The sequence below is a fragment of the Bufo gargarizans genome, chromosome 1, assembly GCF_014858855.1.
Source record: "Bufo gargarizans isolate SCDJY-AF-19 chromosome 1, ASM1485885v1, whole genome shotgun sequence".
Taxonomy (NCBI): Eukaryota; Metazoa; Chordata; class Amphibia; order Anura; family Bufonidae; genus Bufo; species Bufo gargarizans.
Window position 1 is genome coordinate 7,217,806 of NC_058080.1, and position 26,108 is coordinate 7,243,913.

The 26,108-nt window shown below is 41.5% G+C and overlaps 1 protein-coding gene across 1 annotated transcript; it reads right to left on the minus strand.

Annotated features, from left to right (window-relative positions):
- Positions 1-391: 391 nt before the first annotated feature.
- CD8A (CD8a molecule) lies at positions 392-26,108 on the minus strand. Its single transcript, XM_044294323.1, has 6 exons — positions 26,016-26,108; positions 20,281-20,631; positions 20,126-20,203; positions 11,612-11,728; positions 9,741-9,774; positions 392-1,804 (listed from the first exon to the last, which is right to left on the minus strand). The coding sequence occupies exons 1-6, from the start codon at positions 26,074-26,076 to the stop codon at positions 1,753-1,755; spliced, it is 693 nt and encodes a 230-aa protein (XP_044150258.1). The 5' UTR covers positions 26,077-26,108; the 3' UTR covers positions 392-1,752.

A 26,108-nucleotide genomic window follows, 5' to 3' on the forward strand; every position in this document is an offset into this window, starting at 1 on the left:
CTTCGCTTGCCGACCCTGTCTCCTGTGGAAATCTCGCGCCTGCGCCGTCCCGTTCAGTATTCGGCGCAGGCGCAGTGAGTGAAGCTGGCAGACGACGAGCATCCTTCACTTACTGCGCCAAATACTGAACGGGATGGCGCAGGCCCGAGATTTCCACAGGAGACAGGGCCAGCAAGTGGAGACCAACGATGCCTGGCCCTGTCAATCAAGTGTAGCAGGGCGCGGCCAGAGGTGGGAGAACGGAGCCTCTAGGAGCAACGCCCCCCCCCCCCTCCTGCACCCAGAGGCTCATTTGCATATTATAAACGTTTTTATTTCCTTAATAACGGCGGCACGCAGTGAGGTGGCACTAATATAGCTATGTTCAGCTGACATTAGTACATCACTAATGTCAGCCAGGTTAATAACCATTTTCCTGCTGACAGAAACCCTTTAAAGGGGTTGTCTGGTTTGGGGGAAAAAAAAACATTTTTTAAAATTCTGAGTGGAGAGAGGCTACAAAGAGAGGTTTCTTATATGTCAAGCGGTGTAACAGTCCCCAACGGGGCTCAAAGTCTAAATTCACATTGTCTGATTTGGACTTTCATCAAGGTCCCTTGGCAATATGATCACAAAGGGTCCCAGCAATCAGCTGTAATCTGTGGGGAAATCTGGCAATAAGTGTTTAATTTCCCTGCAGCGCTACATCAGATGAGATCAAGCATTACACAGTGCTAATTAAAATCTGTTGGTTATCCGTGTAATGTAGGACAGGACAAGTCCTCCAGAGAGAGAGACACTCTTTGTAATCGTTCTCACCTCTGGCCAACAGCTGAAAAAGGAGATTCGGGAGTCACTAATAGTAGACAGCCCAAAAAGTAGTCTACATTTTTCAAACCAGCCTCTGGATCTGAATACTTTTGTAATTGCCTATTATTATAAATTTATTAAAGCTACTACGTTATTCAATGAAATTTTGATGTATAGCTCCATCTGCTGTTGGTTCTTTTTCTAATTTCTCTGTCCACCTCAGTTAGGTGGACGCACATGCTCGTTTCCATCCGGCAGCAAAAGGACACCCCCCCCCCCCCCCCACTGAGCTGCCAGCTTAATAAATCTAGTGGAGCAATTGTAGCAATGAATGTTGACAGCTGTGGGTCCATGGGAGGTACACGGCTGGTTGTAGCTTTGTTAGAAAGAGATTATCATGTGCTATATGACCTCTGGTTTTCATTTTTTACATTAATCATGGGATAGCCCCTTTAAAAAAGCCAATTAAGTTATCAGTATATTTATGGCATGTGGGAGCAAAACACAGTAGAACATACTAACTCCATGCAGATGTTCTCCTCACTAAGATTCAAACCCGGGACTACAAGATGAGAGGGTTAACCACTGAGCTGCTAATTCATGTATACGTGCCCATATTACACCTGTATGAGGCCAGCTAGCAAATAATGGTCTGTACAGTTGGCTAACATGGTGCGACATCCTACTAAAGGTGTAAGCCCTCTCTATCTCTAAATGTCACCCAGACGAGAATATCATTAGACCATATCTAGTAATGTCTCCTAACGCATGATGCCGCAGCCAGAAATATTGATTTGTCATCATAAGCGGTTTATTTCTAGGATTCCTGGAGAAATGAGTACTTGTAATGTAGAGGAGCAGAGCAAGGCTTTATGGAACAGGTGGCCCTTTGGCTAAGACGTGTTGGTGGCATCATGGACAAGCAGAAGGTCCACAGAGGAAGCAATGAGTTCATGATGTCCATTACATGTGTCTGTTTGGTATATTCATTTTACCATTCTTCTCATCCATGGGCCTGTAAAAACAAAATTGCAATTAGAGGGATTAACGGTCATCAGATTCATTAGATGTTAAATCTGCATCTGCCGGCAGGAGGAGCGGTAAGTGCTCTGCAAACAAAATACTAGCTAAAATCTCTCCGTCACTACTTTATGTTGCCCTCAGTGAGTGGTCAGCATATGGTTGATGACAGGCTACTCTTAAATGGGGTTACCAAAAACAGGCATCCTCTTCACTTTTTGAAGGTTTTCCAGAGCAAAATGTGTCCAGTACATAAGAGTTGATCATGGGTGGTCCCAGCAGGAAAGTGGAAATCCCAGGTGATGTAGGCTAGTGAAGGGTTTATTGATGGAATACCTGGTGGTCTAGGGCAATGAAAGCATTTCTCACCTGTCAAATCTGACACCAATACTCAGTTGGTCCGAGTCCCTGGCGATCTCGGTTTATGGTTCCTGTAAGATGACCTACAATACTTACATATGACCACTGCAACCAATCACAGGCCTCTGGTGTGACACTAGCATTTATGGTCTTGAATGCAGGACAAGTAAAGATATACCACTTTAGAGATGCTTGATTTGACAGGTAATGTTGGTTTCTTTTTTTAGAACATTATTTGCAGGTACTATCATGTCTTATATTTTTGGACAACCCCTTAATGATAACATACATGGTAGTCTAGAGCAGAGAAAGTGTTACATCTAACATTCCTGGTGGTCTAGGACAGAGAAAGGTTTAATGCTGACATCCCTATTGGGTCTAGAGGAGTGAAAGCATTAATGCTAATATTTCTGTTAGTCTAGGTTAGTGAATAGGGTTAATTTTAACATTCCTGGTGATCAACAGTAATGAAGGGGTTAATGCTAATATCTCTGATCATCTAGGGCAATGATGAGATTCAAGGGGTTTTTCAGTAATAATTACATTTTACCTGTTGCCTTCAGCCTGCCTCCTGAAACAGAAAATTCATACTGACCTGCTCCCTGCTGCTCCGGTCCTCTGTGCTACCTCTGCTGTCTCAATCCTCCAGTCCCCATAGTGTTTACATCTGGCAGTGCGTGGGCCTGGTCACATGCTCTGCTGCAGCCAATCACTAGCTTCAGCGGTGATGTGCTACTTGTGGCCATATCACCGCTGAAGCCAATATTGGTTGCAGCAGAACACATGACCATGCCCATACAGTGCCAGATGTAAACACTGCAGGGACCAGAAGATGAAGGCAGCGGAGGCAGCACAGAGGAGCGGTGCAGATAAATATGAATTTTCTAATTCAGGAGGCAGGCTGCGAGCATTAGGTTAAATGTAATTATTGCTGGAAGGACCCCTTTATCGCAACTCTCTGGTGGTCTAGAGTAATTTAGGAATTAATGCTAACATTTCTGGTAATCTTGAGTAGTAAAGAGTTAATATTAACATCCCTAGTGGTCTAGGATAATTTAGGAATTAATGCTAACATTCCTGGTAATCTTGATTAGTGAAGGGTTAATATTAACATCCCTGGTGGTCTAGGATAATTTAGGAATTAATGTTAACATTCTTGGTAATCTTGAGTAGCGAAGGGTTAATATTAACATCCCTGGTGGTCTAGGATTATTTAGCAATGAATGCTAACATTCCTGGTAATCTTGAATAGCAAAGGGTTAATATTAACATCCCTGGTGGTCTAGGATAATGTGGGAATGAATGCTAACATTCCTGGTAATCTTGGGTAGTGAAGGGTTAATATTAACATCCGTGGTGGTCTAGGATAATTTAAGAATTAATGCTAACAATCCTGGTAATGTTGGGTAGTGAAGGGTTAATATTAGCATCCCTGGTGGTCTAGGATAATTTTATGAATTAATGCTAACATTCCTGGTAATCTTGGGTAGTGAAGGGTTAATATTAGCATCCCTGGTGGTCTAGGAAAATTTAGGAATTAATGCTAACATTCCTAGTAATCTTGAGTAGCGAAGGGTTAATTTTAACATCCCTGGTGGTCTAGAATAATTTGGGAATTAATGCTAACATTCCTGGTAATCTTGGGTAGTGAAGGGTTTATATTAACATCCCTGGTGGTGTAGGGTAATGATGGATTAATATTAATGTCCCTGGTGGTCTAGGTTAGGAGAGAGGTTGACTCCCAGCAGTACCATTATTGCTCTTGTTTTGTAGCATATGCTGATGGCAGCACCGCAGAGCATTGTTAAGACGACTGAATGGCACGGTCATTTGGCCAACATATGGCCCTTATACTTATGTATGGTATGATAGTTGTGTGCTGTTTGGGGGTTGGGTGGTGGGGTTGGCGTTCAAAACAGGCTACTAATCTACATAATGGTGGCCCTGCTTCTTGTAAACAATGTAGCTCTTGGTCCATAGATTACATCTTGTTTCTCCCCTCTTCATGAGCTTTCGGCAGTAGGACGTGCAGTATGAGAAAGAGTGGTCCGAAATGTAAAGGAAAAAATGAAATACCTTTTCGGGTAGTCATGTTGTAGAAATGAAACTTACAAGTGGTTTGGCTGTTTTTCTGTCTGTGGCATGGCTCAGATCCACACACCCATATATATTGTACAGCCAGTGAAACACCATACTGACCACAGATGCTTGTATAGTCAAAGTGGACTTTCCACCAGTAACAAGGTTTTAACTTGTGTCTCAGTGTTTCTATATCCTACCGGGCAGTTGTGGAGATATTCACCTACCGACCAGGTATACTGTGCCTTTTTAATCAGCACACTTTTTCATTTTCAATTTTTAAAGGGGTTTTCCGAGATATTTTAACTGATGACCTGCCCTCTGGTGCAGGGGTATAGCTAAAGGTTCATGGGCCCTGATGCAAGAGTTCAGCTTGCCCCCCCTTCCCTCGGTGCTATCTGGCAAGGGGCAGGGGTGTTCCTAGCCTTTCTGCTGCCTGAGGCAACAATTGAAATGGTACCCCCATGCCAAATTCTCAACCGTCAGAGCCACATATCAGACCTCCATATCACACCTCAGATCATACCCCCATATCAGACTTCAAATCAGACCCCCATATCAAACCTCAGATGAGACCTCCATGTAAAACCCCCCATATCAGACTTCAGATCAGACCCACTTTAGACCTTCATGTCAGACCCCCATTTCAGACCACCTCAGAGCAGACCCCTGTTAGACCTCCATTTCAGACCCCATATCACACCTCAGATCAGACCCAAAATAAATACACTAACTTACCTCTCCTGCTCTGCCGCTACGCTGCAGATCCGACGCTCCCTGGTCTTCTCGGGGTCACTGGACTGTGACCTGACTGCATACAGCATTAGGTAATAGTACACGCATTACATCCTGACATAGTACGTTTCCTACATACTGGTGAGCGTTTCCTACATACTGGTGAGCGTTCAATTTTTTAAGACGGACAACGTCATATAAAGTTAAAAATATGGAAATTAGTGGACCCCCTGGCTTAGGGTCCTGGTCACAATTGTGACCACGACGACCCCTATAGCTACGCCACTGCTCCGGTGCCTTCTCAAACAGCTGATCAGCGGGGGTCCCAGGTGTCAGACCCCAACCGATTAGATAACGATGATCTAGGATAGGTCATCAGTATAAATCTCCTGGAAAACTCCTTTAAAGTTTTTTGTAGTTTAGACATCTGTTGATTTAAAAGGTACCTGACCATAGGATGACCATGAAGATTGATGTCAATGTCTATCTCTAGCAGTGATAAGCTCTTATTATCTGGAGAAACAGCTGCAAAAGCTACTCTTTTCGATTCAAATGTCCATAGGTTTGTTTGTTTTTTAAGAAGTTATTTAAAGCAGACAATCCCTTTAACATGTGATTGTGCAGGTTACCTAAGGGGGTTAAAAGTGAACGTTTACTTTTTGAAGGATTTTCTGCACCATGACAATGGGAGGTCCTGGCAAGGAAGTGGTTAATCCTAGGTTAGTTGAGGAATTAATAATACTATCCCTTGTGATCCAGGGCAGTAACAGTGTTAATTGTAACATCCTTGGTGGTCTAGGGCAGAAAGAGCATTAAAGTGTAACTGTCATGTTTTCATCTAAAGATCAATTTTAGCATATGTTACTGCTGCAGCAGCAGTATGCATAAAGCAATCTTTAGTTTCTTCACATACCACTGTTTTCCTTGAGTTTTTCCCTTAGTTACGGCTGTTTAAACATTTACAATATGATGACCATCTCAAGATGGCTCCTCTGCCAGATCTCTGAGGCCAAAACTGCTTTCCCTCACTTCCCATACACACTTGCTGTAGCCAGCAGCTCCCTGCCAGCCAATCAGATTGGATTACTGAGAGACACGCCTCCTCACTCTGAAGCCTAATGCAGGCATGCAGTGTGAAGGACCGCCCCTCCGTCTTCCTGTCTTCTTAGCCAGAGACAGACAAGCCATAGCAACTGTCTTTTAAGAGACCAGTGGAAAGGGACAGAGGACATTAATGAAAGGTGTTATTATAAGGTAATTATAGATTTTGACAATCATTGACAGACTAACTCAGGTATACATGCCTAGCTCTAATAAACTAGCAAAAAAAAATAATATGACAGTTATTCTTTAAATCTCACATGCCTGGTGTTCTAGCATTGTAAAGGGATTAATGATAATATTCCTCCCAGTCTAGGGCAGTTAAAGGGTTAACGACAGCATTCCTGGTGGTCTACAACAGAGGAAGGGTTAATGAAGACATTCCTAGTGGTCTAGTGCAGTGAATCTGGCAATCTAGGGCAGTGAAAGCATTATATATAACATCCCTGATGTTCCAGGATTGTGAGATGATTAACAACTCCATTTGTGGTGGTCTAGGGCAGTGAAGGGTATTAAATCTAACATCCCTGATTTTCATAGGGTTTTCTAGGGAATCAATGGTAACATCCCTGGTGGTCTAGGGCAGTGAAAGGATTAATGAAAACTTCCCTTAGTATTCAGGATACTACAAAGGTTAGTTCTAACATCCCTGTTGACCACCATTTGGCTCTATGCAAGAACAATATGGCATTTTTTGACAGAGTGGTCACTGTATGAATTTTGACATTAACATCCCTGGTGGTGTAGGGCTCTATTTTGACACAGCATAAAATTTTGTGGTCACTGTATGAATGTCAGAGCAAAATATTATAATATGCGGCCACTATATGAAAATGCATGGATACTTTTGTGAATGCTCTGTAACTCTATAGGTTTACAGTATATTTCATATTCCTTCTTGACAATCATCCTGCAAATTCTAAAAGCACAACTATTATGGCTTAGTATCAAACATTGACCTGTGACGTGTGGTCTTCTATGCATAGAGTACAACTGTATTATTTTTGGTCATGTACAGTGGTCGGTCATGTCGGGAGGTGTATAGTAGCATGGTACTATGGTCATGTCCAGTGGTCGGTCATGTTGGGAGGTATATAGTAGTATTGTACTATGAACATGTCCAGTGGTCAGTCATGTTGGGAAGTGTATAGTAGTAGTATTGTACTATGGTCATGTCCAGTGGTCGGTCATGTTGATAGGGGTATATTAGTATTGTACTATGGTCATGTCCAGTGGTCGGTCATGTTGGGAGGTATATAGTAGTATTGTACTATGGTCATGTCCAGTGGTCGGTCATGTTGATAGGGGTATATTAGTATTGTACTATGGTCATGTCCAGTGGTCGGTCATGTTGGGAGGTGTATAGTAGTATTGTATTATGGACATATTCAGTCGTTAGTCATGTTGAGAGGTGTATAGTAGTATTGTATTATGGACATGTCCAGTGATCGGTCATGTTGGGAGGTGTATAGTAGTATTGTATTATGGACATATTCAGTCGTTAGTCATGTTGGGAGGTGTATAGTAGTATTGTATTATGGACATGTCCAGTGGTCGGTCATGTTGAGAGGTGTATAGTAGTATTGTATTATGGTCATGTCCAGTGTTCGGTCATGTTGGGAGGTGTATAGTAGTATTATATTATAGTTATGTCCAGTGGTTAGGGAGTACAACCTCAGATGTGTGCTACCAGATCAATAGCGTCAATGTGCTGTTCAAACTTAGCGCCTTAAAAAGGTTATATCCCTTCAGACTCCTCCCCTCCACTTTCTGCCTCTCTCTCCACCTCCCATATCCAGAAAATTATACTTTATAATCATTAACCCCTCCTAACCAGTTATGCCCATTATGAAAATTACTAGCCCGGATAGTGGGGAGATCCCCATGAGGTATTACCTATGTAAACAGATTAATAAATGCGAAAAACGCCGCTGTGGAACGCAAATGCACTCCACAGGTCGGCCTGAAACGGAAATGACGTCTCCTCCCCATTTGTGGGTTCCACCCATTTAGCTATCATCTGACGCGAGGCGGAAGCTGCTTGTGGAACGCAAATGCGCTACCGGAAGTATGTGTTATTTCCTGATATGCCTCCTCCTTTTAAGTACATGCGCTGTGGAACGCATAATGCACTCCACAGTACATTGGGAATATATACTCCATTAATGGGATATTTATAAAAAGGACCAAAACCGGTATCTTACTATACAAATGACTTATAGATATTATTAGTAAACTTTCACAATTATTCATATAATAAAGAGGCTAACATTTCAAGAGGGGGGAAAGGGGAGTCAGGGAGAAGGAGAAAAAGGGGGGGGGGGGGGGGATCCAGGGAACAATAGTTCTTTTTGTTGCCCAACAAAAAAATGTAGGAGTATCCCAAACTTGTGCCCAAATATATTATGGACACTTAAATGATGATTAATGATATTCCCTTCAATGAACCAATTATGGTCCGATGTATACGGGCTACTGGTATATGATATGAATATAAATATATAAAACTGGAAATGGCTATAGAAAAGAGGGTATACCTCAAAGGAAACTACTGAAGGAGAGCTGTTCATTAAAACCGTCAGGGTGTATTGTTTTCAAAAATACTCCTGATGAATATCCAATATTTGTCTTTTAGTATTATATTATGGTCAAGTCTAGTGGTCAGTCATGTTGGGAGGTGTACAGTAGTATTGTATTATAGACATGTCCAGTGGTCGGTCATGTTGAGAGGTGTATAGTAGTATTATATTATGGTCATGTCCAGTGGTCGGTCATGTTGCGAGGTGTATAGTAGTATTGTATTATGGACATGTCCAGTGGTCGGTTATGTTGGGAGGTGTATAGTAGTATTGTATTATGGACATATCCAGTCGTTAGTCATGTTAGGAGGTTTATAGTAGTATTGTACTATGGACATGTCCAGTCGTCGGTCATGTTGAGAGGTGTATAGTAGTATTGTACTATGGACATGTCCAGTGGTCGGTCATGTTGAGAGGTGTATAGTAGTATTGTATTATAGTCATGTTTAGTGGTTGGTCATGTTGAGAGGTGTATAGTAGTATTGTATTATGGACATGTCCAGTGGTCAGTCATGTTGGGAGGTGTAGTATTTTATGTATTGAGTGTGCAAATTAGCTCATGTCAGCCAAACCAATGGATAGAATGACCTAGCTGTAGACAGCTGTTTTGGGGTTCCCCCCCCCATAACTGGTTGGCTGGATGAGATATGGGGCATCTAAGACATCTCCTCCAGTAACTAGTGCCTAGCTCTGCACTGATGGGCAAGAACCCTGAAACAGCTACAGATGGGTCACTCTTTATTTCAGAGGAGTCTCTAGTTTTGTGGACGTGAGCTAATTTGCATATATTCCCATGGAGCATTGCCTGAAATTAATTCCCCATACACCTGCTGCATCTCTTAAACGAGAACCAATATCACCCCCTGAGCTATGTATAGAGTATAACATATTTGTATTATGGTCATGTCTAGAGGTTAGGTCATGTTGGGAGGTGTAGTGTTCTACGTCCGTATAGAGGTGTTGGCAAAAAATAAGAAAACAGGAAGGACCCAAACCGCGTCTCTGATGTGTTTTAAACTATACTATATTTAGACTAAACATTTATATTGTTGCTTTGAGTTTTTGTGATATTCTTACTTAGGCTTACACCGGCATCGCCTTCTTCTTGTTCCTAAAAGATTTAAAAAAAAGAGTATTAAGACTTAGACTACTGTGAACAAAAATACTCTAAAAATAAACTAGAAGTCAGGTTGAAGGTCCTATAGTGATGACAATAGGGCTTAGGATTCATTTTCCTGTAAATGTTTCATCATGTGTTTAATATGCGTTCTATAAACTTTTCATTATCTGTTGTTTTTTATAACACAGTGATTTTTAATTTTTTTATTTTGAGACTTCTTTTTAGATGCTTTGAGCGATATGATGAGTTTCATGAGATAAAAAAATCTGCAAAAAATCTAATTGCATGACTGTATATCAAGATCTGAGAGGTATAGCCAGTCTGAGAAACATGTTCTAGATAAGATTTCTCACCCATGGGTGATGGTCACAGAGGTCACAATTTAACGTTACCCCTCATGTGAATGATGCACATTACATTTATATAATTAAAGGGGTTGTCTCACCACAAACATTAGTGGCATATCAATAGGATACACCACCCATGTCAGATAGGTGTCACCTCTGAGACCTGATCCCACCTCTGAGACCTGCACTTATCTGTAGAACAAAGCTCAAAAAGAGAACGAGAACCCACCGCGCATGTGTGGATTCATTGCTCTGGGAGTGCCGAAAATAGCTGTGCGCTGCCTTGGCAATTTCCAGCAGTTCCATAGAAGTAATCAGAGCGGTGGCTGCGCCTGCGCGGTGTGTGCCCTCTATTCATTTCCATGGGATTTCCTAAAAAAGGGGCTCCTGTAGAAATAAATGGAGGGCGGAAGTGCATGTGCAGTGAGCTCTCCCGAACTTTGGACGCTTTGTTCTATAGATAGGTGCGGGTCCCAGAGGTAGGACTAATTTATGGAATAACTTCTTTAACTTACATACATTAAAGCTTAAAGGCTCTGTACACCTTTGGAGGCAATTTTTGTTTATGATTGCATTTTACTCATTATTGTGAATTATTCACTCAATATTCAGCTGTTCTGTCACAAAGTTAACTTTGACTGGTACTTTCACTTTCACTTTGTGCAGGTCATCTAATAAACCTTATCTCTAAACTATTAACAGGTCAAAAACACTGATTTAAGCCACATTCCTATAGGTGAGACAAGGAATGAGCTTTAATGAGTGTTTATAATGTCAGAGAGCAGAGATAAGGAGTCCGTCTGCTCTTGGTCTGATGGAAAAGACAGAAAATCCAGAGGCTGGTACTACGGCATCTCAGCTATGTACAGAAAAATGGATTCCATATTTTTAATAAAGACCAATTAAAGAAATTATTTTTAGCTCAAAATAAGTAAATTGCCCCCGAAGATGTACACAATCTTTAATTTCTAGTTTGTCAGTATATGACAATATATTGTTAAATGGCTTTTTATTTCCTTTCTTTCATGTTGAACAGTTTTTTGTCTGTTTGTTGTTTTAGTTTTTTTGCAGTTTTTTTGTTTGTTTCAGTTTAAGGCATTTCCCAGGAGCTTCACCAATGACATTCATTGATGTTCAGCTTGGGACAGACCAATGAGCTGTCAGCATACGGGGGAAGCTACAAAGTTATGTATTTGAAGAGGACTAAGCAGGGGCTGTACTCATAATAAATATTCATGAGTAGCTGTTATGATGAAATTCAGGAGGACATAGTTTCGGACAAAATTAAATATATATTGATTATGTTGTTCTAAAATAACTGGTTCAAACACTGAAATAAATCATTTTTGTAACAGAGCAAGAGCAGATCTATGTTACTGGCTCTGTCCGATCATAGACTGGGGTTCCTGAGTGGAAATGTGAAAACGTATAGATATCTAATATATTTGTATGGATATATCTATAGATAAAAAATATCTTACGGCAGCAGAGCATTATGGAAGTGATGAGAAGACAGATAAGAAAAACTCCACATATTCCTGCCAGAGGAGCCCATACATACAGGTCACACGGTAAACCCAGCAATTCAGGCTGTTTATCTGGTTAATAAAAGAAAGAAATGTGTATTAATTACATGCTTTACACAATGGGTTTATATTATGTGGGGATTCGCTCTGGTAGGCAGGTTAGCGGATGCAGTATAGAGGCAACAACAAAGTCTTTGAATTAAACAGTTCAGTGTTTATTCACACATTAAGTAAATGACCAAACAAAAAGTCTGCTTCAAGGAAAACAGTCACCTTGTGATTCTGGTGTTCATTCACAGCATGCAGCAAAGAAGAAGTCCTTGGACAAAGCTGAATCCACCTGCTTTCACACCAACAAGGTAGCAGGGCTTAATCCAGGGCCAAACTCCCAGGTCCAAACTCCCAGGTCCCAACACAGAGACTGTCAGAGAGGAATAATCCACTCACAGCTGAGACTGCTGGCTGGGTTTTTTATAGGTCAGTCAAGACCCGGCCTGGAACGTGGGGAGTAGTCACCCACCCATCACTTTGGCTACTCCCAGTAAGAGCCGTCCCGGATCTGCTATACAGCCATACTAAAATAGCAAAGTGTCAATCAGCATTAGCTGCCGCTGACACCTGAAAATACAGACTCTTACTTCACCGAGGCCAGGAACTTTGGTGACACATACCTTCCGTCAATGCCTTCCTACAATTATCATTTCTATATTTTCATGTATGGACTGTTTTCACAAGGTATATCATAAGTAGGTTTCTCAAGAACAGCGCCACTCTCGTCCTGTGGCTATGCCTGGTATTGCAGCTCAGTCCTATTCACTTGAATGATACAATGCCAGACACAGCCCATTGACTGAGTTACTGTACTTTCACAAAATTTCATTTTATTTAATAGAGAATGGTGTAACGAGCAAATTTCTAATTCACTTAATTGAAAAAAGCTGATCATGCCCACTAGGGGTCTCACTTCTAGAGATGGCCTTGCGGTTCTCCCAGCAGTTGTTTTGTGGCGAACTTTGCTAGTTCGCGATTCGCCGAACAGGCCAACATATGGCAATTTCCACCGGCGCCATATTCTTTTGCATTGTGCAGAACTTTGACCCATGACACATCCATCAGGTAGGACAGGACAGCCAATTGAGACGTTTCAGCACATGGACACACCCTCTACCCAATAAATAAACCCGATCTGGCCGCCATTTTACATTCAGTCTTTTGCCAGTATAGGGAGAGGTTGCTGTGTGGAGCAGGGACAGACTGTTAGGAGCACCAAACGCTAGCCAATAGGGCCACAAAAGTCCTTTTAAGGACTGGTATGGGTGTGCTATTGATAGGTGTGAAATACAGAGGGCTTTGAATAAAACTCCTTTCTTCATCAATATTATCCGGGTCCTGTGTCCATCTGCTTCAGCGCCGAAAAAAAGGTCCGAACTTCTACTCCACTGACGCACATACAGAGGGGTGTGATATACTTATAATTTACTTTCTAACATAGAAAGTATATTATAGTGCATTTGTATTGTGCAGCAGTTGTGTGCGGTTCTGCTGCGATACTGCTGTCACCACCAGCTCTGTGAGAAGATCTGGCAGACGTTCTTCTCTACCTGTTGTATGATGTTCTTTGTTTTGGTTTCACTTTCTATCTCCTTTCCTTCTCACAGCTGTCACCTATTTGCACTGATTGTCTCCCTTTATATTCCCTCCCATGCTGCCTCACTTTGCGGTTTATACTTCGTCCTGGATTGTCTTCACTGCTGGAGGCTGCTTATCCTGATTCCTCAGATAAGTCTGTTTCCTTTATTTGTGTTTTCTAGCTGGCTTGATTGTAGGTGACCCTGACTCCATCCGTATTAAGTGCAGGGAGCCGGTGGTCGTGTCCCCTCACTATTGGAGGGTTTTCAGGTGTCACATAGTATAAGGTACGAGGGCATGCAATTGTCTACCATAAAGATCTTTGCATGGGTATAGCAGTGAGGGAGAGCTCTAGGGGTTTTATAGGGCTCAGCCATATGCTCCTTAGTTTGGAATCAAGTCAGTCGGATGTTTATTTATAAGTTCCAGCTTTCTGCAACACCATCCATGACAACTGCAGCTATACAGAGGGACAAACGCTATTGGAACAACTAATTGCAACTGGTGTGATATACCAGTTAGCCCCCCAAAAAAATATGATTCAGGCAGGGGTGTGATATACCTATAATATAATTTCTATATAGTGCATTTGTATTGTGCAACTAGTTGTGTGCGGTTCTGCTGAGATACCGCAGCTATACAGATGGACAAACACTATTGGAACAACTAATTGCAACTGGTGGGATATACCAGTTGCCTTCCAAAAAAACTGATAGAGGCAGGGGTGTGATTTACCTATAATAGAATTTCTATATAGTGCATTTGTATTGTGCAGCAGTTGTGTGCGGTTCTGCTGAGATAACGCAGCTATACAAAGAGACAAACGCTATTGGAATAACTAATTGCAACTGGTGTGATATACCTGTTGCCCCCAAAAAAACTGATTAAGGGGTTTGATATACCTGCCTCCAGCAAATAATCATTAAGGGGTTCAATATCCCTGCTTCCACAAATACTGCTCTTCTATAGGGACTTTGTCAAAGGGTCATTTTAAAAATGACAGGCAGAGGAAGAGGCAGGCCATTCCGCAGGGGTGGTAGTGGTCGGGCAGGTGCTCCAGGCTGGAGCCTAAGTGGGAAGTTGGAGAAGGTGCGTGAGATTACGTCATAGTTGGTTGAGTGGCTCATTCAGCCTTCCGCTTCTGCACCATCTTCACCCTCTGTATCAGCACCCTCCTCACTCTCTGCTGTGTGCACCCCCAAATACACCACCAACACCACCAAAAGCCCCTCCACTCGAGTCAGAGGAATTATTTTCGCATCCAATCCCAGACCTTACCGATGCGCAGCCATTCTTGGCATCGGATGAGGAAGAGGAGGTAGCAACGGCTGCCACCCAGCAGTCTGGCGACAGTACCCAGATCAGCCCAAGGAGGGTGGTCACCGCTGTTGCTGCCTACTCCAAGATCTCTAATGTCAGTGGTGGTGAAGGTGACGATGGTGACGTGTCGATGGACGCAACGTGGGTGCCCATAAGAGAGGAAGAGTGGGGGAGTTCAGAGGGAGAGCAGCAGAGAGGGAGGAGAAGGAGGCAGAACTCGCAGTGTACAGGAGGCAAAAAGTAGACTGCAAATGTATCTTGAGCGAGCCATCCACCATGCACGGTCACATCTGGTGCTCCCAGGACGCCAGCACATGACTCCGCAGTATGGGCTTTTTTAACGTGTCAGCTGCTGACAATCGTGTTGCCATCTGCAGCCTGTGCTGTCAACACATAGGTCACGGTAAGCCCAACACTCACCTAGGGACGATCGCCTTAAGAAGGCACCTGGTGTCCCATCACCGATCCTAGTGGGAGCAACGCTGTCTGAACCCACAAAGCCACACTCTTGGCGCTCCACATCTTGCCTCTTCTCCTTCTCCTCTCTCCTCCCATTTGTCCTCCACTCCACCTTCCACCGTGCCATCGTCACGTTCATCTGGCAAAAGGCAGGCTTCCGTGGCCCAAATGTTCGAACGTAAAAAGTTGATGATGCCGGATAACCCTCTTGCCCAACGGCTGACCGCTGGCTTGTCGGAACTGCTAGCCCGCCAACTACTGCCATATAAACTGGTGGACTCGGAGGCCTTTAGAAAATGTGGGGCCATTGGCACACCACAATGGAAGGTCCCTGGAAGGAAATATTTCTCCCAGAAGGGCATCCCAGAGCTATATGGTCATGATCAGTGGCAAGTGAATGTATCTCTGGCACACAGTGTTGGTGCCAAGATACATCTGACCACAGACACGTGGTCTAGCAAACACGGGCAGGGAAGGTACATAACTTTTACTGCTCACTGGGTGAACCTTCTGACAGCTGTCAAGCATGCAACCCGTGGCACCTGTGTGGATTTGGTGTTACCGCCACAGATTGCATGCAGGCCTGCCTCTTCTTCTCCTCCTCCTACTCCATCCTCCTTCTCCTCCTCAACTGACTCCTCCTTTTCCACTGCTACCGCCTCTTCCGCTGCACCCCCCAGCTCCTCAGAACCTATTCAACGTCACAGGTGAGACGTTGCCAAGCTGCGCTGTGTCTGTTATGCCTGGAAGCCAAGAGCCACACTGGTCACAGGCCGATCAGTGGCTAACCCTGTTCAATCGGACAGTTGGTAAAGTGGTGTGTGACAACGGTGCCAATCTGCTGAGCACACGGAAACAGGGCAAAATGACATATGTGCCGTACATGGCACACGTCCTGAACGTGCCGTTAACAACTAACTCTGCGGCAGGAAAGGTTCTGGAGAGCTTGTTTTTCTTTTCACCGTGACAAGTGGCTGCTCATGCGCGACGCATGCAGACTTCTGCGGCCATTTGATGAGATCATTAAACTGGTCAGTCGCAGCCAGGACGCCATCAGTGACATCATACCTTACGCCTTCTTTCTGGAGCGTGTATTGCGTCATGTCATTGATCAAGCCGTCGAGGAGCAGGAAGATGAGGGAGTCGCAATGCTGAATTAATTCCCGGGGGGGGCTACTCCATCTGAGACAAGTCAGCAGGAGTCTGAAGAGGAGTCAGAGGAGGATGGTGGCTGGGGGGAGGAGGAGGAGCATGAAGATCAGGCTTTGAGGAGGGCTTTAAACTTTTTGGGGATCCCTGGTGTTGTCTGTGGATGGGGGGAGGAGACCGAGGACGACATTCTCCTGGGCGATGAGCAGGAGCCAGGCCGCTCCACCGCTTCCAATTTAGTGCAAATGGGGGCCTTCATGCTTTAGTGTTTGAAGAGGGACCCCCGTATAAAAAGCATAAAGGAAAAGGACAAGTACTGGGTGGCAACGTACTTAGACCCCCGGTACAAACAGAAAATGGCGGACATGTTACCAGCATCACAGAGGGCTGTCAGAATGCAGCATTTCCAGGCCTTGCTTCGAGAGATGCTGCATTCTGCTGTTGTGGGCGCTGGCAGAGGAATTTCCACCCACAGAAAAACTGTTGCGGGTACTAATCCTACAATGCATGCAAGAAGAGGGCGGTTTGAAGATGTGTTGGTCACTTTAGATATGAGATCATTCTTGCAGTCAACCCATCGACAGCCGACCTCCGGATCCAGCCTCAGGGAACGCCTAGACCGACAGGTGTCCGATTACATTGGGTTAACAGCCGATGTGTACGCTCTGAGAAGCGAGGAACTCCTTGACTACTGGGTGTGCAGGCTTGACCTGTGGCCAGAGCTGGCAAAATTTGCCATGGAATTCTTGGCTTGCCCCTCGTCGAGTGTCCTGTCCGAAAGGGCATTCAGCGCAGCAGGGGGGATCGTGACCGATAAGCGCACCCGCCTAGCTCACGACAGTGTGGACTTCTTCACGTTTCTAAAAATGAATGAGGCATGGATCTCGGAGGAATTCAACACCTGTGACGACAACTTTTAATTGAATTTCACCTATTACCATTGGAGTTTTTTCAAAAGGGGGGATTTCGTTAGCCATGTTTTTAATCCAATTTTATATTTTTAGCACTTTTAAACATATGTATTTGACATGTATTTGTACATGACCGTCTAATATACTTCCAGCCACATAATGACTTGATATTTTCTGTACGGTGAATGCATAATTTTTGGGGCCTGTAATCTAACTGGCCAACAGTAAAATTGTTATACGGTGACCGGCTAATGTATCTCCAGCCACATAATGACTTGATCTTTTCTCTACGTTGAATGCCTAATTGTTGGGGCCTCAGAGGAATTCAGCATCTGTGACGACCAAATGTTATCGAATTTCACCTATTATCATTTGGGGTTTATTCAGGAGGGGGGATTTCGTTAGCCATGTTTTTAATCCAATTTTATATTTTTAGTTCTTTTAAACATATGCATTTGACATGTATTTGTACTGGCCTGAAGTAAAATTTATATCCTATGACCGTCTAATATACCTCCAGCCACATAATCACTTGATGTTTTCTGTCTGGTGAATGCCTAATGTTTGGGGCCTGTACTCCACTGGCCTGCAGTAAAATTGTAGTTCTTTTAAACATATGCATTTGACATGTATTTGTACTGGCCTGAAGTAAAATTTATATCCTATGACCGTCTAATATACCTCCAGCCACATAATCACTTGATGTTTTCTGTCTGGTGAATGCCTAATGTTTGGGGCCTGTACTCCACTGGCCTGCAGTAAAATTGTTATCCAATGACCGTCTAATATACCTACAGCCACATAATCACTTGATCATTTATGTACGGTGAATGCATAATTTTTGGGGCCTGTAATCTAACTGGCCAACAGTAAAATTGTTATACGGTGACCGCCTAATGTACCTCCAGCCACATTATCAATTGTTGTTTTCTGTATGGTGAATGAATAATTTTTGGGGCCTGTAGTCCACTGGCCTGCAATAAAATTGATATCCAATGACCGTCTAATATACCTCCAGCTACATAATCACTTGATGTTTTCTGTCCAGTGAATGCATAATGTTTGGGGCCTCTACTCCACTGGCTTAAAATAAAAAAATTCTAGGCTTCAGCAGGGCACATTTTTGAGTTTCCCCTTAAAACGCATAAAAATGGCCCCTGATTATTTTTTGCCATTGATCGCCCTCTGGTATGTCACTGTCCATGTTGTGGGATGATTTGTGCACTTATAGTAAGTATTTGGTGTTAAAGAGGCAGGAAGTGCTCAAATCCATATGCAGTTGTGCATGTGTATACAGGGGAGCAAATCCTGCACTTGTGGCCCGTTGCTAATGGCGATTCCCAAAAATGCATACAGTGGAGGATGCCCGCAGCAGACCACAAGTACCACAATAGACATCCTACACAAGATAGCAATTATGTGGATGTGATAACCAATATAACAATGTCCTCCACAGTAGGAAATGTAGGCTAATCTCTCAATTTTAACATCAGTATGAGGGTTTAGTAAGACTGCCTGTCTTTGCAAATGTTATTATATTGGCTGCAAATATGAGCTGAAGGTTTTTCAGGTTCGCCTGCCATTAAAGTGAATAGGGTCCGAAGCGAACTTGCGGTTCACGAACATTTGATTGCGTTTGCGAAGCGTTCCGGTCGATATTCGTCCATCACTACTCACTTCCACCCAATTTGCAGTCTGCTGCCTGTTGTCAGGCAAGATCTGTCCCTAATAACAGAGACTCAGAAGACGCCTGAGAAGAAGTGGGTGCGTGTCAGAGCTAGCTGAGATACTGAGCCTAATAGAACAACTGCTTCTACACTGCTTTTGCAGACTCTAAGAGCCTCCCGTGTGCCTGTAAGTGGGATTATCCCCTTCTTATATGTTCTTTGAGCTCCAGAACTGAAAACAAAACCTAGTGGGAACTAAGGGAAAGGACGTCACAGCCTCCCACAAGACCAACAGACTCCCATCCTGTTGTGTCATCATTTCTAGGACCTGATGTGCGTTTCCATCTCCACTCACTTTATGATAGTTCCCTTGTTATATGCAGTCCTGTTATTAGTAACCTGCATCACATAAGTGGACAGGTCACAGCCTCCCACAATATTACCGCACTTCTCTGCTTCTCTCCTTCAAATATTCTGATCATTTATGGTAATCGGCTACAGTTTGTTCTTTTTCCACCCATTTCAACACCTCTTTTTCACTAAAAAGCAGGACGAGACCTGAACCACAAATCTCACAAAAATGTAAAAAATACAAAAAACAAAACAAAACAAAAACATTTTAATAGATAGATATGAGATAAATAGATAGATAGATAGATAGATAGATAGATAGTAGGATGACGAATTGTACCAACAACTGCTGAGAACTGAACCACAAATCTCCCAAAAGATTAAAGAAATGCAAAAAAAAAATGTAATAGATATGAGATAGATAATAGATATGAGATAGATAGATAGATAGATAGATAGATATGAGATAGATAGATAGATATGAGATAGATAGATAGATAGATAGATAGATATGAGATAGATAGATAGATATGAGATAGATAGATAGATAAATACATAGATAGTTGGATGACGATTCGAACCACAAATCTTCCAAAAAATGTAAAAATACAAAATACTGAAAAATTGTTTAATAGACAGATATGATAGATAGTTAGATAGATATTGATAGATAGATATTGATAGATAGATAATAGATAGATGTAACAACAACACTGTCACAAGGAGATGAAGAAGTGCTGACCATCGGCTGATGATCCAAGAATATCCACAAAAAGAAATGAGGCAGCTTGGATGACAGAGTTGTGGACCACCACCCTTTCACCCAAGCTGAAGTGCTACCTCATTTTTTTTGTAGATCGATATGAGATAAATAATAGGTAGATATAAAGATGGATGATGATAGATATGAAAATATCTCTGGTTAAGACAAAGCCCGAAACACCCAGCACCCAATGCCCTTCCATTTATACAGAAGCATATACCTGTGATACAATTACATGAATCTCCTGACTCTGTCGTTCTAGCGGTGGCTTTTGTTGTCCTTGGTTTCTGTGTCGTTACTAGAGAAGAAAAATTGGATGAATTAAACCAATGTGTTTTTATCCTTTAAACACACATAATTTGTGGACATGGTTACCTTCAGGATAGATGAGCTGGAGGCCCGGGCTGAACGTTAGCACAGCATTTTTATTAATCAGACAATAGTAGGTTCCTTGGTCCTTCTCATCAAATCTCTCAATGACCAAGGTGAACAAATTTCCTGACATGCTTGCTTTGAAACGGTTGCTGTCACTTGGATCCCTGTATATTGGTTTGTTTATGCTGCTGAGAAATAGAATAGATTCTGGATATGTGGCCCCTTTCTTCTGACGGAACCAGAACACCCCAACATCAGTGGCATCTCTTGATTCCCCTTGACAGTTCAATAGCATAGACCCTGAGCTGCCCCTCTGCAAAGGATTGCTGGTAAGCTTTAACTGATGAGTGCCTAAAAGAGATGCATGTGACATCTAATTATTAATATTGTTGTTGCTTTTGTGGTTATCAGATAGATGCGTATGCTTGTCACAAGCAGGAGCCAGCATGCCCATAATGTTGATCCCCCTGGCACAGCAGCTGAACCCACGAGATCAAGTGAGGGGCAATAACTTGGATTCCAAGTACATCTCCTACAGGTAATGCAGGGATGCCCAACCTGCAGCCCTCCAGCTGTTGCAAAACTACAACTCTCAACATGCCCTGATAGGTGTAGGCTGTCCAGGCATGCTGGAAGTTGTCGTTTTGCAACAGCTGGAGGGCCACATCCTCTGTCCTAATGGATTTACATATACAGTAGATATATGACATTACATTGTTGCTTTGTAAAAAGATAAAAACCTTTGTGATAAAATAAATAAAATAATGTAAAAAAAGAAATAAATACAAATATATAAAAGAAATACATATATAAAAATATGTAAATAAATAAAATATATAAAATAAATAAATACAGTTTATGAAATATACACTTCCCAGAACAGTAATAACCTTTGCAATAAATTTACAACCTTCCCTGTGATGATCGGCGTACTGCATTTTAAAAAATCTGTGGCGGATGTTTTTTCTCAACCTTTTTTTTTCAAAATTAAAAATGAATATAGTAAACACTAATGTATAGGTACTAAAAAGTGACTGGCAAATAAAGTACAACTCAAAGTTACGACTAACGCAAAAAGGTAAGATGAACAAATTGTCGTCGTCCTCACAGGGTTAAAATACATATTCTATGTAGAATCAATACTATTGCTACTATTCACATTGCACCGAAGATCAAGTAAACCCTGAGATTTTGCAATTTTACAGTTTTGTCGTTCGATGCATTGCCAAGTTTTACCTCTTCAAGACCAGGCTAATTTTGTTTTTTCTTAGTTTTTTTTTCCTCCTCCGCCTTCTAAGAGCCATAACTTTTTTCCTTTTCTGTTGGAATAGACGTATGAGGACTGTTTTTTTATTTTGCGGGACAGTTTTTATTTTGTAATGGAACCATTTAATTTGCTATATCTTGTATTAGAAAATAGGAAAAAATTTTGTGGGGTGAAATTGAAATAAAAAACATAATTCCGTCATGGTTTTTGACTTTTGTTTTTATGACTTTCACTATGCACTACAAGCGACCTGCGGGTCAGTATGATTAAGTTGATAGCAAATTTATATACTTTTTATTGTTTTAAAAAAAAAAAAATTGATTTGCATTGCCATATTCTTACAACCACCCACCACTCTGGGCTTCATATGAATTTTTTATCACTTTTTATTACATTTTTTGAGGGGCGCAAGGTGACCAAAAAACAGCAAAAGCGCTATTTCGATTTTTTTCTCCTTCATGGCATTCACAACACATGATAAATAATTTTAATCTTTAATAGTTTGGACATTTTCGGATGCGACGATACCAACTATGTTCATTTTTATATGTAAAATTGGGAAAATGTAGCATTACATGGTATCTAATGAATATGTAAAATCAGATCTGGGTTCTAATGGTGATTGCTGGGAGCTGAGAAGTCGGGCCAGGTGGCTTTTTTTCTGGTGAGGCAAATATTAAAGGGTTTATCCTATAAAAAGTATTTATCACCTAGCCACAAGGTGATAAATATTTGATTGCAGATGTCTGACTGCTGGAACCTCCACTAATCCTGAGAATGAGGGAATGAATGCTGCTCCATTCATCTTTATGGGATTGATGGAGCGCTATTCTTGGAATTGATGGTTGTCCCAGCATCGGACTGTCAGGTCAAAGGCCTAAAATTATGGTTGGCAAGGTTGCTTAAATAAGGCTGGAGGATTTTGATGGCTATGCCACTTTATGTAAGGAGCTGCTAGGTCTGAAGGAGCAAAACATTCGCTATGGTTGCCAGAAGGACTGGAATTTCTCATGAGTGCCATGATACCACCTAGCTAGCTCTTCTAATTAATACATCTGTTCTGTGTATTCTATAAGGGTGCTTCTGTGGAGAGCAAGTTTAATAAGATGATGAGCTTGGTTGCTGTAAACTATTGTTAAGTCATTTTTCTTCAAGGAAAAAAAGGAGGTAAGGGGGCCCAAAGAAGAGCAAGGGCTTATGTATATGACGTACAATAACGGCTTGGCTTAGTTGAACTTATACACTGATCTCGGACCTCATCTCAATTTCGAAACAACAGAGCTCAAGCCAATTAATAATCCAACACAACCACTCTTCTTTGCTCAGGTGAAGGAATGGTCATCAGGGTCTACCAGACAACTCAGAAGCTCTCTCCAGCAGGTGTTTTCATCGCTATCAGTGTTGGACTGAGGTTTCTTAGGCCTACCAGAAAAAATTATTCTCAGGGCTTATTCAACAATAAAGTCAAATAAATTTTGATTCAAAGAGATATACCTCATTGGCAAATTATGGACTCCAAAGGTGTCTCCAAATTTATTTATTTTTCTTCTAGAAGTTTGGTGCCCACTATGGTTTCAGAGCCTCGACTCACCTTAGGATCCTCTGGTAGGCCAGTCTGATGCTGATCACTACTTAAAGAGGTTGTCCAGGCTTTTTCTTATTGATGACCTATCCTCAGGATAGGTCATCAATATCAGATCAGCGGGAGTCTGACACCCTGCACCCCAGCCGATCAGCTGTTTGAGGAGACAGCGCACTGTGTGCACATGCCCTCTTTCTGCTCTCCGCTGTATGTCTATAGAACAGCAGCAACGGACAGGAAGAGAGAAGGGAGATGCATGTGCGCAATGTGCGCGCCGTCTCCTCAAACATGTGATTGCTGGGGCTTCCGGGTGTCGGACCCCGGCTGATCTGATATTGATGACCTATCCTGAGGATAGGTCATCAATATGAAAAAGCCCAGAGAACCCCTTTAAGTCAAGCATGCTCATTCGATGTGTTTTATTTTTACAATATCTCAATGGATTTTATTTTAAAAAGATTTTATAAAGATCCTGTTCACACATCCAAGCCCAAGGTTACTTGTTTTCTAAGACACAATATAGTATCCTTCAATCAAGATCCTGCCCTGTCAAAAGTGTTCCCTGTTATACTGGATGAATGTTTTATTTTATTTTTTAACATGGACAACATCATTTGTGGTTTTCTATAGAAGCAGTTCTAGAAAAAAATAAAAAAATAAATATTGAAATCGGCCTCATAAAAGAAGATTTGGATGTAACTTTTTTAATTCTATTCACGACTTGACAAAAGTTGTGAAGTCACTGACTGAATAATAAAGGGGTGAATTTTTGAAATGACGAGAGGGATTTTCCATGAGGGAATCTAAATATCATGGCCATTGATTTACCAGTAAATTTTCATCTACTAACAAAAATCAAGCAGGTCAAATAACGGGTGTGTAAATGATCATATCTGGACTCTATCATGACAGATCATTAATTGTTACAGCTTTTTTTATATTATATTTTCCATAATTCTCACCACAAAGAAAGTTTGCAGTATACAGTTCAATAAAACCATCATGCAAACATAAAATATCACATCATGGTATTATAATCTATTCAATCCACCTCCTCCAACTAACGCTACGGGAAAGGCACAAAACCCCCTCTCGCAATAATCTACTTTTTCAAGTGCATAATAATTCTTTTTTTTTGGGTATTGAATCCAAACGTTTTCAGAAGGGGGATCACGGAAAATCCACTTAATAGCAATAACTTTTATGGCATAAAATAAGAGTTTATGATGTAGTTTTGAAGCTAAAACCAGGAATGAATTCAAAATAGATGAAAAGAAGAATCAGAGTTTTAGATGTTATCTCCTTGTGTGATCTACACCTGGTTTCAGCTTCAAAATTGTAACGAAAACTCTGAACAAAACCTAAACGTGCATGGGCAACCTTAGGGAAGAATTCAAACAAGTTTCCTCAGCTTTAACATTCCAACGATATATATATATACTGTATATCATAGGGATAAACCATATGGCTGCTACGGGGTTCAAGGGAGTGACCAGGTTGACCTATTATAGTTGGTATTGTGGAGTATTAACCTAAAGGTAATGAAAAGGAGATGGGGCTCAAACGAGCATCAAGACCCCAAGTGGTTTGCTCTTGGACTCCCTTGCCTCTATGTAAACCTTTGACCATTCCAATCAACTCCAATCAGCTGTAATGTTCTGCATCTACCTCTTTGTGCCATCTTTGCAGTAAGGCAAGATATACTCCTATTTACTATCATTTGAAAATTCCAGTGATACAATGAGATATTTTTTAAGATTGAAATACTTCATCAATCCTTCATAGCTATAGACATCGCCAGAGACAGTGTTCTGCTAGACTTGTGTATCCAAAGCTTGTCCTATTCATGATATAGCTGTACGACAAACGGGGACACATCTACTGTATTTCTCATGACCCTACCATCAACACCCAGGGTTAAATTGGCCAACCATTTTTATTTCATGGGATAGTGCGAAATGCGCATATTCGGTCTAACTTTTTCATGTCATGGGGGGATACTCAGACCGCCTCTACATATAGAATAGTCAGCCAGATCTTTAATCTAAAATGATCATCTTAGGTCTGTTATTTGTGATTCTGTCTCATGCAAAACTTGACATGAAAATTTCTAACAACAAAGAACATGTAAAAAAATAATCCATAAACTTAAGCATGAAGGAAAGATATAGATTTTTATGGAGTTCATGAATGCATATCATTTGCAAAACCTGGCAGTATGGGCTGACTATCTTACGGGGTACGGGGTGGATGGTCTTCCAGTTGTCTCCCGATGGCATACTTATTCCCCTCTCCTCAGTGATGTAAACATGCGCATGAATATACTGCATAACGATATCAACTCATGCTAAAAATACTAAACATTTTCATAATTATTATTAATGTCTCCGAGATTTAATGTGGATCCATTATTTTCTGTAATTACTAAATGATGAAATGAAAGGAGAGAATTAGCATTTTTTCTATCTTTACTTACTGCAGTAATAATTTAAGTGAATAATATTTAATAATAAAAAAATTAAAAAAAATATTTATACAGCACCAAAATATTCCTCTAAAAGCAACATTCTGTCATAAAAAGCTATTCATTTCCTGTTGCTTATACATTTTTTATAGAGAGAATTTGCATAGACAGTTGTATATTAAACAGTAATAGGCAAATTCACAAGGCAGCGTTTTTTGCCACTGTCAAAATATTTTATTACTCAAAAGCAGAAGCATATCCATGAGAAAAATAAAAAAGCAAAATGCAACTATAAAAAAAATACAAGAAACAACATATACTATATTAAAATCTTCATAGGGGACACCTTTGATACATAAAAAATAATAATATTTGTTCCTGCAAAATAATTATGGAAATTGATCATTAGAAATGTGACTTACATGGGAAGAGGCAGAGAAAAACTGTGAGAGAGGTGATGGCTAACATAGTGTGAGAGACCATTACGGGGCTGCAGTCCTCGCCGACTGACAGTA

Excerpts from the sequence above, each read along its gene's own strand:
- CD8A (XM_044294323.1), bottom strand. The coding sequence starts at position 26,076 with ATGGTCTCTCACACTATGTTAGCCATCACCTCTCTCACAGTTTTTCTC. Across the intron at positions 11,729-20,125 it reads TTCATGTAATTGTATCACAG|ATAAACAGCCTGAATTGCTG; the intron begins GTATATGCTTCT and ends TTTATTAACCAG. Across the intron at positions 1,805-9,740 it reads CGATGCCGGTGTAAGCCTAA|GCCCATGGATGAGAAGAATG; the intron begins GTAAGAATATCA and ends TTGTTTTTACAG.